General features: G+C 38.2%; 1 protein-coding gene across 1 annotated transcript in view; it reads right to left on the bottom strand.

The window, feature by feature from the left end:
* Positions 1-5,070: 5,070 nt before the first annotated feature.
* The window catches only part of HS2ST1 (heparan sulfate 2-O-sulfotransferase 1), a 73,365-nt gene continuing 62,530 nt past the window's right edge, over positions 5,071-15,905 (bottom strand). The window contains exons 5-7 of the mRNA XM_042819442.1: positions 14,070-14,167; positions 12,680-12,837; positions 5,071-10,789 (exon numbers count right to left, since the gene is read on the bottom strand). Of these exons, the coding sequence (XP_042675376.1) occupies positions 10,563-10,789; positions 12,680-12,837; positions 14,070-14,167 (483 nt within the window). The 3' untranslated portion in view covers positions 5,071-10,562. The remainder of the gene's footprint in view (positions 10,790-12,679; positions 12,838-14,069; positions 14,168-15,905) is intronic.

Consider the following 15,905-nt stretch of genomic DNA (forward strand, 5'->3'; position numbering starts at 1 on the left):
TAGTACTATTGATTTATGCGCCAATAACATTATTTATGTGTAGTAATACTGACGCTTCTTACACAGCATCATCTGCAAAGAACAAGAATCCATGCTGCTCCTGGTAGGAAAAGATAGCTCTTACCTGATGGAGAGTCTTCTCTCTAACAGATGGATGATGATGACAACAAATGCCCAGAGAAGGTTGGAAGAATGAAATGTAAAAGATGCAGGAATGCACTGCATCTGTGTTAGTCTACTTACATCGTGTGCATTGAGTGAAATATCTATCTCTGATGAGTAATGACAGGGAAGCTGCTTAAACTTTTCACTTACGCTGTGTGTCAGTGGCCAACTGGAAAATGACCATTCCTAGAAGCAAACACCGATATATTTCACAGGTAATCTTTTCTGTGCTTTTCAGGAGAAAAGCCTTCGCCCACCAGCCACTTTTGCTCGTAAGTTGCATATTCTTCACAGAAATTGGGGGCATGAGCAAACACTGCTAATAAAACTTAGCATGTCTTACAGTGAGCGATGTGTAGGTTGTTGCAGCTTAGAAGCCAAACTGCAGAATGTGGATGGAATCCTATTGTTTTTGTTTTTGTTTTTTTAAGTGATGGGGGTTTTCTGCTGCAGCTTTGAGCAGGTGGAAGATTTGGCTTTGTTTTTCATTTATATTGCTTTAACAATGATTCTCAAAGTCTTCAAGATTTTGTTACTGGCCTGCTTTTTTATGGCAGTGACATCATATGAAAACCAGCTATTTATTCCTTTAGGGTTCTCACTCCCCTCTGCCTGATTTGGGAGAACAGCAGTATGGGATTTTTTGATTTAGGTGGAAAGAGGAAACCACCCCGGGCAAAAAAGTCTACAGTCAGCAGAAGCAGCACTTTGTCTTCAAAGACTTAGATACAAGACTCCCAAATGATTAATGTTCCCAACTCACATTTTTCTTGCAGATGTGATTACAAAAGAGAATGTGGAGAGGAAATGACTTTTAAAAAATTGTTGGAAATGTGTTTCCATAACAAGAAGCAGGAGCGACAGAAAACATTTTTCTGGCTGGTTTTGCAAGAGTAAAGCCAACAATTATGAATTCAGATGCCAAACTGTGGGCAGTTGTTAATATTTACAACACTGAAACTAGATAGTTTAGTTTCCTAGAAAGTTTCTGGTTTTTGCTCAACCTGAATAAAAACCACCAACCAACCAACCATTCAGTTTGTTAGATAACTACATTAACCCAACAAAAATCTCAATTCAAGCTCCATGTTTGAAAAATTGCCAAATAGTGTTACCCCAACACTAACTTTGCATTGCTTCTACCCATGGAATATCATAGACTCAAGAATTAGAATATGCCTATGATACCCAATTCCCATTTCCTGCCTTCCACAGCATAGAATCAAAGAATGTTCTGGGTTGAAAAGGACCATAGTGGTCATCTAGTTTCAACCCCCCTGCCATGGGCAGGGTCGCCAACCAGCAGACCAGGCTGCCCAGAGCCACATCCAGCCTGGCCTTGAATGCCTCCAGGGATGGGGCATCCACAGCCTCCTTGGGCAACCTGTTCCAGTGTGTCAGCACCCTCTGAGTGAAAATCTTCCTCCTAATATCTAACCTAAACCTCTCCTCTCTCAGTTTAAAACCATCCCCCCTTGTCATATCACTATCCACCTTAAACAGCTGTTCCCCCTCCTGTTTATAAGGTCCCTTCAAGTATTGAAAAGACACAATGAGCCTTCTCTTCTCCAAGCTAAACAAGCCCAGTTTCCTCAACCTTTCTTCATAGTAGAGGTGCTCCAGATAATTTTAGTGGCCCTCCTATGGACTTGTTCCAAGAGCTCCACGCCCTTCCAGTACTGGAGACCCCAGGCCTGGATGCAGTACTCCAGATGAGGCCTCACAAGAGCCAAGTGGAGGGCGACAATCACCTCCCTCTTCCTGCTGACCTCCCCTTTTTTAATGCAGCCCAGAACACAGTTGGCCTTCTGGGCTGCAAGCGCACACTGCTGGCTCGTGTCCAGTTTCTCATCTACCAGGACCGCCAGGTTCTTCTTTGCAGAGCAACTTTGGAGCAAGGTGACAATACTTCCAGTTATCACTGTTCAAAATTGGATAAACATAATGAGATTGGCATGGAGGACAGTCTATCAACACAGAAAGCACTTCCGGATGTCAAACAAGACTTCTCCCAGATGCATGAGAAAATGCAAGAAAATTGATGAATTTAAATCAACCTGCATAAGCAAAACATAAAATGCTGCAATACATTTGAATAAGCATGACGATATCTACAATTAACTGCAACATCAGCATTTCTCCATGCTCTCAGTCACAACGTATACAGTCGTCCTGGAAAAGACTAAAGGAGCAATAAACTTGACTATATTTCACAGGAGGAAGATCTTTCAAATTTGTTTCCTAGGTACTAGAACCAAGTAAAACCCAAGCTGCATTGCTCAACAGGTGCAGAGAGGATGCTTCGGATACACAAAGTTGGTTTTGAAATGCAATGGAGCATCTGTCTAGGCATGCTTTAATCCTCCTGGCTGCTGACAATGTTTTCAAACTTGGCTTCCAAAAAAGGTCTTTGAATATGACTCTTTGGGTTTGTAATTTGCTCTCCAGAGCGATCAAGGAATAAGAACTATGAATATATATGCGTAGATACATGGATATATACACATACATAAATATGAAGACGTTTCTGGCTGGGTGAATTGGAGATGAGGGGTTACAGAACCAAAATGCTTACAGCTACAAAAGCCAGCTTCAAAACTTTTGTTAATAAAACCTGCCCATAGCAGTCTGATTCTAAGCTTGTCATGCTCTTGTCCTGCACAAAGACTAATATAAATAAATAAACAAACAAACAGTGCAGTTAAAAATTCTTGCTGAATTAAGTGACCATCAGATGGAAACACATCCAAGGGGCTGTGTGCGTGCTCACTGGTGCTCAGCAGAGTTCAGCACAACCAGCAAGCATTGCCTGACACACAGGATAGGGAGCTCTGCTGCCACTACTACTCTCAAAGGTGATCCTGAGCAAACACAAAGTTTGATAAACCCGCTATTGGAGTTTGACCTCATGTCTTGCAACAATACCTGTGAGATAAGACTTGTCCTTAGGAAGGCTTGTGAACAAATTGCAGCACCTCCCAGAGCCAGCTGAGAAAAGGAAGAGGCAGAATGCAGATGGCATACTCTCACATTTTTCCATTCACTTGGGGAAAAAAAAAAGCACTGAAAAAGAATTTGCTGAGGTGGGAAGGGGTACTGGAATTTTCCTGTTTTGCTCTGATTTTGATGTAAAAATTCCCCTTTTGCCTTAGGAAAAAAGAGCAATCCACAACATTTGTTGAGAAGTCTTTGTAGAAAAAGCACTGTGTACAGTAATTTTTGCTGAAAGTAAACCTCAGGTTTCCAACCATCTCTCAGCAGTAGCGTTTAGTATTAACAGATGTCTGGCGGGAATCTGCCTGAGACAGTGAACTTGTTCTGAATGGACACCAAGAAAAAGTGTTTAATTATTGCTTCATGAAATGCTTTCCTCCAGACTTCTTGGATGTGACTTACACCACGCCATTACTGACCATTTCATCTTCCAAGAAGCAACGATCACACTTGAAGAGCAGACGGGACTCCTGGGCAGCACAATCTGCTTTTCCAGAGCCATAGCTTAGCTGTAAGTACTGGATAAAGGTACTTGGACTGGTGTTATAAATAGGGGAGATTTCATTTGTCAGTGTGCAAGCCTTGCTTATAATAGCAATGGCCTTGATGGTGGCAACCTTGAATGCATTCATTCAGTCTAGGGAAGGAACTGAAGATCCAAAGCAGATAATTAGTCCAAAGATAGCCATCTTAGCTGTTAACGTTAGAATGGCTGCAATCTCATATTGTGGTTTAGATATCTGCCTACACTTTCCTCTCTGCTCTTTACTGTTATCTTCACAGATGCCTTTTATTTCCATATTGACTGCTCTACAGAACTGCTGCCCATCTATTCAGTTGCCATTACATAAGGCCCAGAGGCAGGCTTGATAGAGCCAGCCTATAACTGAATGCGTCTCCAACAGTCAAGCATTCCTTTTCCCCCTGCCAATTCTCCACATCATGCAACATTTTAAGTTATTAAATTCTAAATAAAGGAGATTAAGAATGCCAAATTCTACACTGTGCTAAAAATGGTAATCAATATTTGTCAAGACAATAATGCCGTTAGGGCCAGAAAAGCATTATTCTTCAGACTTTTTTTCTTTTTAAAGAGACAGTTAATACTTTCCAGTAACTGCTGTATCAGGTCCAAAAGTTCTGGTTCAATTAGGGCATTTAAATTTTCACACCAAAGCAGGCGTGCTTCTCTCTCAAAATAGAAAAGTGCGTTGCCTTAATAATGCTGAATTTATTTGAAATACAATGCTTTCTTATTCAAAACAACAGAGTTTATATTAATTATGGGCTGATCAACATATGCATCTATCAGCAAGGTAGCATTCCTTTTCTTAAAATATCAGAGGAATGTGATACCTTTATACTTAAGCTATAACCCCAATTCCCTTCAGTCACTATTTTAATCTATTTTGCTCTGAGATTTTTATTTTTACATATTTTTAAAATAAGAAGATGGGTAATTGTTCTCCATGCAATTATTTTGGGATCCACGTTTATTACAAAAAAAGTAATTAATGCCTGAGTGCAGCAAATCAGACTGGTATTCAGGACAAGCCTTGTAAATACACAGAGAGTGGGCAGAGAATGTTTATCACAGTATTTTCCATTTTTATGAGGATGCAGTTGGTTATTATGACAAGGTGAAAGGTCTCAAAGCCTTCATTTTTAGGCCACAGGTGTTCTTTGTAGAGGGTTTTTTTTAATAAAGAGTATTATTAGTCTTTTAAATTAGCTCTTATTGAAAGTTACCACATCTGCGTTATGTGGTAATGAAGCCAGGGGGAGGTCATAGCAGGGGACTTGTGCTTGAAGAAAACATCTGGACATTGCTTTGACATTCACTAGCAACTTCTTGTATTTTATTAAGTAAGGAAATAATACTGAAATAAAATGCAAGACTCAAACGGTAAATAATGAAACAAAAATACAAGACCTTCAAAAAAATCTGGCTGTGAAAAACAAGCAGAAATCTTCCCTTCTTTCACTCGCCTCTCATGAACTCTAACTGATGAGATTAATTACCCGTGCAAATGGCAGCATCAGTTAAGAAAAAAAAAAAAAAGAGGTTCAGTGAGTACTTAACTCCTATCTGTAACACCACCATCATTTCAGCTTTCACAGGAGCAACTACTGTCATCTTAAATAAAAGATTGTTTGCACTGTGAATTTTGTTGGCTGTCATTTTGTTTACTACATCATTTCAGAAAAAGGCGTGGTGACCTTGGAACATCCTTTATATATGCGAGGCAATTTCTTCCTTCACTTCCCACTGGCTGACAGAAGCAGAGTCTTTGTTTCCTACACAGCAATTACACTTATCTCCTCCAGTGACAGGAGCAGCAAGGAAAAGTCTACTTGCAACAAAAGTAGGATTTTAAAGTTTGCAGAATCCTCAAGAGGAAGATGCTGAGTAACTGCACCACGGCTCGTAATCATCACAGCTGACAACCAAATATTTAGGAACTATCGCATTAGGAAACTTGGCTGGGACAGAGATTTGTTCAGCTCCATAGTGCATGCAGTAAGGAATGTTTATAGGGTCATGTTTACAGTACACAGAAGAAATCCTAAACAGTGTTGTACCCACGCTCACTGTATTTTCTTGTTTGAAGTGCTTGCCTACAAATGCAAACCACATTTCTATTCTGCTCGAGTTCTTACACCGCACTCATCACCGCAGTAACGGAGCATCTTCCAGTCCCACAGTCATCTGTCACGTCGTTTGTTCTCGGAGGCAGAGAAGCAGGTATGCACCAATCCCTTGTTTTAATGCCAATTTTCTGTTCCATTTTAGTATTAAACAACTTTTCATTGACACTTCCTGCACAATATATATCCTCTGGAAAGTTATTATACTTCTGGCCAGAAAGCCCAGTGAAAATTCTAAAGGCTTATTTGTAAATGTATTTGGTTATAGCCATATGAAGTGATTACAGATGAACTACACTGCAGCTCACTCCTCCCCTTCACCACCACAATAGCTTCAAATGAAGTTCAGGATCCTGCGTGACAATGTTCCAGAAAAAGATCATTTCGCGTGAATGTAACACACAAATATTAAGACAGGACACCAGACTTCTTTTTTTTCCCCTTCCCACTGGGCGTTTTATTTTAGAGCATTTGCATTAGGTAATCAACTGAAACACTTCAACAACAGAAAGCTGGCAGCATAATAAGGAAAAATGGAGATTATTTCTCAAACAGCTGTGACAAAATGGTTTCAAGTTGGAATAGTATTGCACAAACGAATCAATTTACGGAGAGTGAGAGGGAGCGAGCATCTTCAACATGGATTGTGAGGAAAAAAGGCACTATTTAGCTGTGTGTGTATTTAAAAAGAAAAGATTCATGAAGAACAATCCATGTTTTTCAAAATTACATTCAGTACTACTTTAGAAATGCTCACAAACCTGCCTTTTTTTTTTCTTTTTTCTTTTTTCTTTTTTTACAGAAGCTACAGAAAGCTGCTGATGTAGATACAAGACAGTACAAGGGTATAAACATTTATAATTATGCTCCAGAAAAGTCTCCATGAAGAGGGCTCTTCCTATAAATACTGCTGCAGAGGCTACCCAGTTGCATAGGCTTAAAGTAAAGGATGCATCCATGCAACTCAGTAGCGCCACAGTTTCTTTATCTCCAGTAGTCATAAAATAAGCTCTGATTTTGAAGAGCTAAATTGGCAGTGCATTTGAATCAGGTTTTTCCACTGACTGCAAAGCAGCACAGTTCAGTCAGGATCATCTATATAACTCTTGTCACATACTCATTTAGCAACACTAGGTAATCTTAACGGAAAATGTTAACAGAATTATAGCAGAAAACAACTGAATTTTCCCTGATATTAAAATAGGACAGCTCTGAGATCATGAACAAGGAAACGAATATTCCTGGAACACAAAAATAGCCACGTATCTTCAGAAAAGTAAAGTACCCAGAGAAAAGGCATTTCAAACCTGGAGGAACTGCTTCTTCCTTTGTCATACTTGTATAGCAATCCTTTTTTGTGCCTGTTTGAAAATGAAGCTATGATCACACCATTAAAGACTATACGAAAATAAATCCAGAGTGAACTGGAATGTACACACATGACATCCTACACCCTAGAACTGCTTGTAGATGTCTGCTTGTAGATGCACAAGAAAACAGGAATGAAATTCTTGTTGCGTGGATGCAGAATTGTTATGGGAAGGAGTAAAGAACACTGTTGCTCTCCTGTCAGCACTGCCCAGTATATCTCAAGTGCTCCAGGCATGCTGGAGTTATGGCTATGTAGTTGTTAGCACAGCTGAACCAAGTGCCATATACTGACAACCGTGAGTTTCAACAGGGTAGAATTTTGCACAAAATCTGAATGTTTGCTTTGTACAAAAAGTACGGAACAGTGTAACAGGATCTACTCTCAACTATAATTTTTAGCATTTCAGCTCCTTTCAAATGAACTTAGCCCAGCAAAAATCAAATCTCACTCCTATGCAGAGTCTGCAGTGACTTCAGTTAAAAGATCTGTGTTCAGGAGGCTGCATAGTAAGTCTAATGAACCTGCAGTAACAGAAGTCTACATATTGCTGCTTTTCATGTTAACTCTTTAAGGGGAAATGCACAAGATAAATTCTGTTCATATGCTGCAAAATATTTTTAATACCAACAGACAGCAGGTTATTCATAATTGTTAAAGCTCATTTTCCTAAACTTTCTGCTTTGGACAGTTCTCATTTCAAAAGAGTCCAAAAAAGTTCACAGTTGATTAGATGGCAGCACAAGATATAAAAGCAGACCATTTGCCTCCTTTCCGTGTTCCACAGGCAGTAAGGTTTTCAGAGCACACCTAAAATGATTACCTCTCCATTTGTAGCTAGCATTATTTTAAAATATTTAAGCTCGTTTGCCTTCACCCTGTCAGTTCACAGCAAAGAACAGGAAGTAAATCAAATGTCTTATATGAACTATGAAAAATATATTGCTCTTTGAATTAAAAAATAAAATGTATTCTTCTAACTGTTACTGAAGACTCCTTTAAGAAACCTTAAATCCAAGGGGGAAAAAAAAGAAAGAAAAAAGAAAAAAAACTTTTAAAATTGCTTATGAAATAGAAGACTTCTATATATCGAATAGGCTTTGCCTATTGTTTTCTTGTCAATACAGATGTATTTGCATAAATACCTTTTTCATTACTTAGGCGAGTGTTGTATATTTTCACTTAGTAAAGCTTCTGTTCTCTTAAGAAGGTGCTCTTCTGAAAAAATTTGCAGACAACTCAAGAAGATAAACCAATCCAAATCATAATGAAGGAAAACAAGGTAGTCAATTCATCCAAAATAGAACTATCACTTAGTAGATAACCTTCACTGGGATTGTAAATATTCCTTTGATTTTATAATAAAGCAGTAACTTTTTTTGAAAGTTTTTAGATCTCCATTTGCTACTTCCTACGTAGGACTCCTCAGCTCCTTTCTTTAGCTAGGATACATGTTTCCATGTGTGAACACATTCTCAAGCATGTTGGCATTATTAACGACATCAGTTGAAAAGAACTGGAACAGGAAATCTTATGCAGGGTTCACACTATATAAATGGTAAGCTACCAGAAGGAACTTCCCTGATTACTTGGGAAGAACAATGAGGTCTATTTCTGAAATTCAAAAAGAAAACCCAAGAAAACAAAGAAAACACAAGATGTACTTGACAGTCCCTCATTATCCTGTCTGTTATTGGACTGTTGCTTTTGGCTGCAGATACCCAGTTCACAGACATTTTCCATTACTTTTGTTTTCATTACAAGAACAGGCTGGCTAAAGAAACTCCACTTGGTAATTTCAAACTAAGCCTTTCAGCATCATCCCTTAGGAATCAAAACCTTACAATCCCCCCTTTTTTTTTTACTCAACTTTGTCTCCTCTGTGCCTTCTCTCCTATCAAACTCAATGAAAAGCACTTTAAGAAAAGGCAGGTGTAAGATGTGTAAATACTCATATTTAAGAAAATCCAATAGGAAACAAATTCTTATAGATCTCCACTGCCGTTTGCTATAATGCAGTGGCCCCAAACATCTGTTCTCAAATTTCAATTTACTTGATCTACCAGGTGTTTCACACTGTTAATAACGGCAACTCACAGATTTACAATAGTCACATAAGGCAGTTACATAAACACAAATATGTCAAGTTCACTGCATCTTTCTCAACCAGACTACACATCACATTTTTCTTCTTTTCCTCTTAATATAACAAAAGGATGAATGCTACGTTTCTGTAAAGAGAATCCCTGGATGACATTCTAGTTTTAAAGTCATAGAGGTCACTGAAGTGCATTCCAGCAATATCCAACAGTTAACTCAACCAGGAAGTATATGTGATGTCTTTTTACTTTACACGTAACAGAACTGGTGCAAAAAAACCCACTTCAAACTAGTTACTTTAAACCTTTTGGTCCAAATACATAAAATAAGCAGTATTTACAGCATTTTACTCCTTTTGTAAATGCAATGCTTTAAAACACATTATAAAGCACCTTAGTAAAAATATTCTACAGGTAAAAGTATTGAAGTAGTAGGAAAACCCTAACCATACCACAGCTCACTAATGGAGTCATAATATGGATTCACCAATACCTCAGCTTACAATAATTACAAAGAATCCATAGAGGAACTTTATGCTGATTTTGTTATTTATATACCACTGTGCAAGTATTGACTCTAACTGCAGACAAAACCAACTTTCCTTGCAGTTTTCCCAACCTCGGTCAAGTGGTGGTGGGCCTACAGAACAACAAAAAAAATCCCACTGCTGATTCTTTAACTTTTTACAATATTGATGTGGAAATGATGTTTTAACACTAACAATTAGTCGTAATTTCGGGCAATTCCAGCGGCAGCAGCATTTCTCAGCAGAACATGATTAACTATCCCAATCAATATCATGTGACATGATTCACAAAAACAAAGCACAGATGTCAACCAGTTATTAACACTACTCATATAGTATACAACCAAGATTTCCATGTTGAAAGCTGGGAAAAATGACTTCCTCTTCACAGAAGTATAAATGAAAATAAATTGCTCTGAAAATTAAAAAAGAGCATTAACAGAAGCTTTTTTTTTTCCTTTATATTTTCAACTAGAACTGCTGTGTGTTAATTGCTCCAAATTAAAGTGAAGATTTCCTCAGGTAAAGGGTATTAACTCCCACTGAAAGTATTAGTTAGATAAAAGACACGAAGCTTTTGCTTCTGGATTACCAACATGGTTAGTATCCAACGCCCTGGAGGTGATCCACAGCCCGCTTTTCTTGGACCTATAGAGAAACATCTTGGAGGTCTAACAAGCAATCTAGTTTCCATGGCTGAGGACTAAGATGATGATGTGACCAAAGATTTAGGTCCGTAAATCTAAAAGTATTATGTTCTTAGTTTGATTTAGGGTAAATCTTTTCATAGAAAAAGTTTTGAGCCAGGATATACAATTCTCCATCTTTTTCCCGAACTGCGTGTGCTCTGACAAACTGAAATTGCTCCAGTGCAAATTCATAGAACTCATTCTCCATTTTCCAGATTTCAGACTGTTGTAGCTTGGCAATAGTTTCTTTTGTGGGAAGTTTTTTCTCAGTTGTTTTCCTAAGATGAGACTTCTTTCCTAAATGCAAAATGAAAGCAATAACTTCACTTTAAAGTTCACGTGATGAAAAAATGTAAACAGTCCTTTTATTTACAGAGTTTTACACTCTCAGTACGCTGATAAACTGCACTAGAAGTGACACAACTTAATCCAGAGTTGATTAACACAATATGTGGGGCTGGAACATTGCAGTCTCTCACTACATGTTAATGAATTTTGAATCAGTTCTTACAATTCTTTCTTCTTAGCCTCATAAACCCAGCGAATGAACATTTCATTCAAGGAACAGGATTACTTCACGTAATGTACTTGGAGCAAGATTAGTCCTACAAAATTAATTATTTAGATGTTAATCTGGTATCAAATGTTAAGAGTTTTACAAACTGCAGAGCCAGATACTTCTCTCATTAGAGAAAGATGACAAAAGTGATGACAGTACTTTCTTTAAGAAGCGCTATCTGTTGTTTTATATTAAATTTAATTGTATTAAATTTGTCAATCCTACATAAGTTGCATAGCCAGCTCCTAGGAAGTGAGCTTTTATCCATATAACACACATCTCATTATGACAGAAGCACTTGGACCTTTGTATCCCATGTAATCCAATGGTTTTGGGAAACAAAACGATCTTGCATCGAGAACGCTTTCATGTAGAAAGAAATAAAATCACAGAGAACCTAAACTGCAAATACTGTGTGAAGGACAGCAGTTTGTGTGCTGGCAAAAGGTGCAGAGCAAAGTAACAAAGCCAATCAAAGATGTAAAATAGTTTCAACAGAAGAAAGGACTCAGGTCAGAATTCTTTCTGACTTTCCCCCGCCCCCAAGATTCTTGTCAGTGCTGTGGCAAGTTTCCGAGGACTTTTTAAAAGTCAGCTGATGGAAGAATAATTCTCCAAAGAACAAAAGTTACCCACCAAAGTGCATTTTGCTCGCTGTTGGGATCTGATGATAACCAGTAGTGATGACTGTCATATGCTTGTCCTATTCTTACATGTTTCTGCCAGCGTGAGCCAACGGCCACCTCCAGAAACCAGATACTGAGCTTTAAGTATTCAAGTATTCATGAGCTGTATGGATCTTCAGTCTGACACAGAAATCCTACGATACACACTGTATAACAGCATTCAGAGTTCTCCACAAAACTCACTGTTTCTCAATACGATGCGTAGAATTTTTCACGTTAACTTTTCACAGTTTACGTGATATCATTTTGTTCTCTGTGTCCTGGCCTTCCTTAACTAAATTATCCAGAGGCAAAACTTCTTCTGCATTATCAGTGACTGATTTTTAGAATGTTTGAGCTAAAGAGAAATTACTTCAGCTTTTGAAATCACTGCAATAAGAACAAATTTAAGGAAGCCACTTGAACAAAAAACATCTGTTTTTGTGTTTAAAATTCATTTTTCTTCCACTTCATTACTTGAAGATCTGAATTTTCATTTTGAGCACAGGTGTTTTTTGGTTGCTGTTTTTGAAATGAAAACTCTTCTAAAACAAAACTCATTTTGCACAGTTAACTAGGTTGTACCAAGAACAGAATTTCAACAGGGCTTCGTAGGGAACAGAAATCTTCCACTACCAACCACTTCACATAACTGAAACCCTAGCGAGACCTTTCAAAAGTGTTCTGACAAACATCTGCCCCAATTTCCTAAGTATATATTGTGAGTGTCTGTGACTTGCAAATGTGGCATACCTGATACAATTGCTTTTACCCCAATCTTCAGTGTTACAAATTGTGTAAGACAGAGTGTTTTCTCTAAAGAGCTCCTCTCTTCCACAGGAACATCATTCAACTGAGAGGCAGACCTCCTTGACTTTTAAAACTATTTATATAGATTTAAATAATTCACATTTTAAACAGTGATGAAGATAAAAGGGCTATAGAAATCAACCATTTAAATACCTGTCCGGTACAGTTCTGTGGCACCCCTGAAGAACCGGGGCAAAGCTGCCTCCAATAACATGATGAAATCTTCAAGCTCTTCAGTAACTCCCACGAGGAAGTATTCATTAATCAGGTTGTACTTGGCTTGTTCCAAAGCCCATCTGCTCCCCACATTCCTAAAATGGCAGAGGACAATAACAACAAGTTCTGATGTAAGCCAACAATCCTTGATCCCTAGATGAAGATTACTTTATAACTGGACATTTCTTATATAAGAAAGGTGAGATCCAACTATTTCTACCTTTATTTCCCTTCCCCCTTTCTACTACCTGTGCTCGCATCTAAAATTTCACAGTGCATGGTATGCAGTTACTGTCTCTACTACTGCAATTTTCAGAGGATTTGCATTTTCTTCACTTTCACATTGGATACCACAAACGATTCTGGTAAGAATACACCTTCCCTCTTGCATCCTATAGGCCTAATTGTGTACTAGAAAGTCACTGTAGGTAATGGGAGGACTTCCCCATCGAGGAACAAAGAAATTGAACTAACATATTCCTCCCTTTATAGCTCTAGTCACGGTGAAAAATATAGCTTCATATTTCCTTCTTTCTTTCCCTGCTTGTCCACCTGTCTGACCAACAGGCACTGAAAAATAACTTCCCAAGTGTTCACTTGCTTTGCTTCTGATAAATTAATTCCATTTGAATGAACAGTAACTGTGATAAATAATTCTCCTTGATTTCACTCAGAACCCTTCAAATCACTTTTGTGTTAGTTTTATTTCTTCATATATTACTATTTTGTCTGTTACATAGTACTAGAATGCAATTATTTTATGTGAGCAAGCAGTTTTCTAATTTTGGTTTGCTGAACAGTTCTTTAAAGTCTGGGCCATTGTTATAAAACATCAGTATTGACAGATGGACACTATTTGCTTTTCTTCCAGTTACTGCTATGTAACATTGACTACAGGATGTCTGGTAGAGGTTTAAGTAGCTAAATTTATCCAGAACTCAAATACTTCATCTTCTGCAAAGACTTTAGGAGCTGGAACCAAGTATCCACATTCAGAAAGACAGATACTGAAGCCTGATGAAACAGAAAAATTTAAAGACTCCACATCTACAAAAAATAATTGTTTAAAAAATGAAATCATTTGTTTTTCTTCAGGGCACTGCTGACACAGTATTCTAACATGCTGCTTTTTTAAAGTACTGCAAGACTGCTTCAGTAAAATGCTTTTCAAAGCCCCTTCTGAAGAAAATACGTTAGTAAAGTACCTTCTGCTGAACTGCATCCAGTTCTTCATGCTTTCCCCAACTGTACTACACATTCAGATTTGTTAAAATCAAATTTGAGTGGTGACAAACACAACTAACTTAAGCCACATTTGTCTTCTTACCAGCACTCGGAGCTGTGGCCACAGAAGAATGGAATTTGAAGCCAAAGTTTCTCTGGAGCACAGTCTGAACCTCCAGCTGCCACACATTCATCAAAGGTCTGGAACAGAGACAACACAGAGCTGAGTACGTGTATCAAGCATCTCGACCTTGTTGGTTGCTAGATGTACTGGGGACCAAAAAACACAAGATATGCAAAAGAAAAAATAAACTACTTTTTTCAAGTCTTGCTCATACAGTATTTTATTGGGAGGACCTCACTGCCCAAATTAAAATAGTATTTGGAAAGCCTTATAAGTGGAAGTGATCAACAACTGGATTTTACCTGTGCCCCTCACAGAAGCTGTATATCAAAACAAGCTGGTATTGTCATTTTTTCATTACGAGAGAAGTTACTAAACATACAGTGACAAATGTCACCAGGACTCATGTAACACTGGAACAGCTGGATCTTCAGAGCATAGAACGCTGTTCTATGCTATTTTATTCAGTCAGCATAAAAAAATAACATCATAGAATATTTTTAACCAAGATGTGAGCTACTTACCTGGGATATTTTTTTTTTTCAAATTTAATAACTAGTAAGTGACCACATAGACAAGTTTTTAGATTATTTTTTTCTGTGCAATTACAATTTTCTATTCAAACCAAGAAAGTAAAAATGCATTTGCTTAATTCTGCCATGTTAGAACAAGGACAGTGTCCTTTGTTTTCATTTTGAGGTAAAGATCCCAAAGTAATGTGAGAAATGTAAGAATACCATACAAAACAGGGATTAACCAACCTGTGGTGTCTTATTCTGCACTGTGCTCTGAGTATCAAATAGCTGATACGTGTCACACATCACAGATGAAGACACAGTTTGACTAGGAAAACAGGACATTGGTATGCATTCGCTAGAATAGTCCTCCAGAGGAATTCTGGTCTGATTCACCATTATAAATTTAGAGCACCAACATTACCTAAAAATTAAATTGCTAAAATGCACCTCCTAGCTTACAAATGTATATACTAAATATGAACTCTCCCCAGCCAAAAGAATGGCTTCCTTGATTGTTCCTGGAGGATATTTTACAGTTAGAATGTGTAAGAGAAAGCAAAGATGACACAGAAGTTCCCTTTCTCACTTCCTCCTCCATACATACCTTGACTGCTCCATCCAGAAACTTTAAGAGATACTTTACAGCCCCTGTTCTTGGAGCCAAGCAAACTATAACTTTTCAAGTATGAAAGTATAGACAGAAAATTAAGAATTCTCCCACATTTATGGTGTGGTACGGATAGGGAGAGTTAATGGTAAAATGAATATTGAGATGCCACTTAGTAAAGGCACAATGAATTCGAATGTCGAAACTATATTTTTGACCTTCCTTAATTTTAATGTGAACAGCTATCAGTGATTCTGTCCTAACAGAATCAGAACACACATCAGTCACTGTTACAGACACTGTACTTGAACCAGTCTACTGCTGAACTTACTGAATTTTTATCTAATATGTGTGAAAACGACACCGTCTGCCCACAGACAGTTCTATGAAAACTATGGAAGAGTGCCTTACCCAATCCATAGACAGGGAAAGAAGCCCTAAGATCAAATCAGTTGACTTCCAGTGAACTAGAAATGCTTGCAGGACAAGTTATGTCTGTATGTCGGTGACAAAAAATAAAAAAAAAGCAAGCAAACAAAACTATTAACGCAGTGTATCAGAACGTGAGGAGTAGAACGCTGCGCGTCATTACAACGGCGGCTCTGCCGGCTTCCCGCCTGTGCCGGGAGGGGGCGCCAAAGGCCCGGGCAGCGGCGGTACCGGGCAGCGGCGGTACCGGGCAGCGGCGGT

Source organism: Centrocercus urophasianus, unplaced genomic scaffold (genome assembly GCF_019232065.1).
Source record: "Centrocercus urophasianus isolate 14NV4802_14NV808 unplaced genomic scaffold, USGS_Curo_1.0 seq_18, whole genome shotgun sequence".
Lineage (NCBI taxonomy): Eukaryota > Metazoa > Chordata > Aves > Galliformes > Phasianidae > Centrocercus > Centrocercus urophasianus.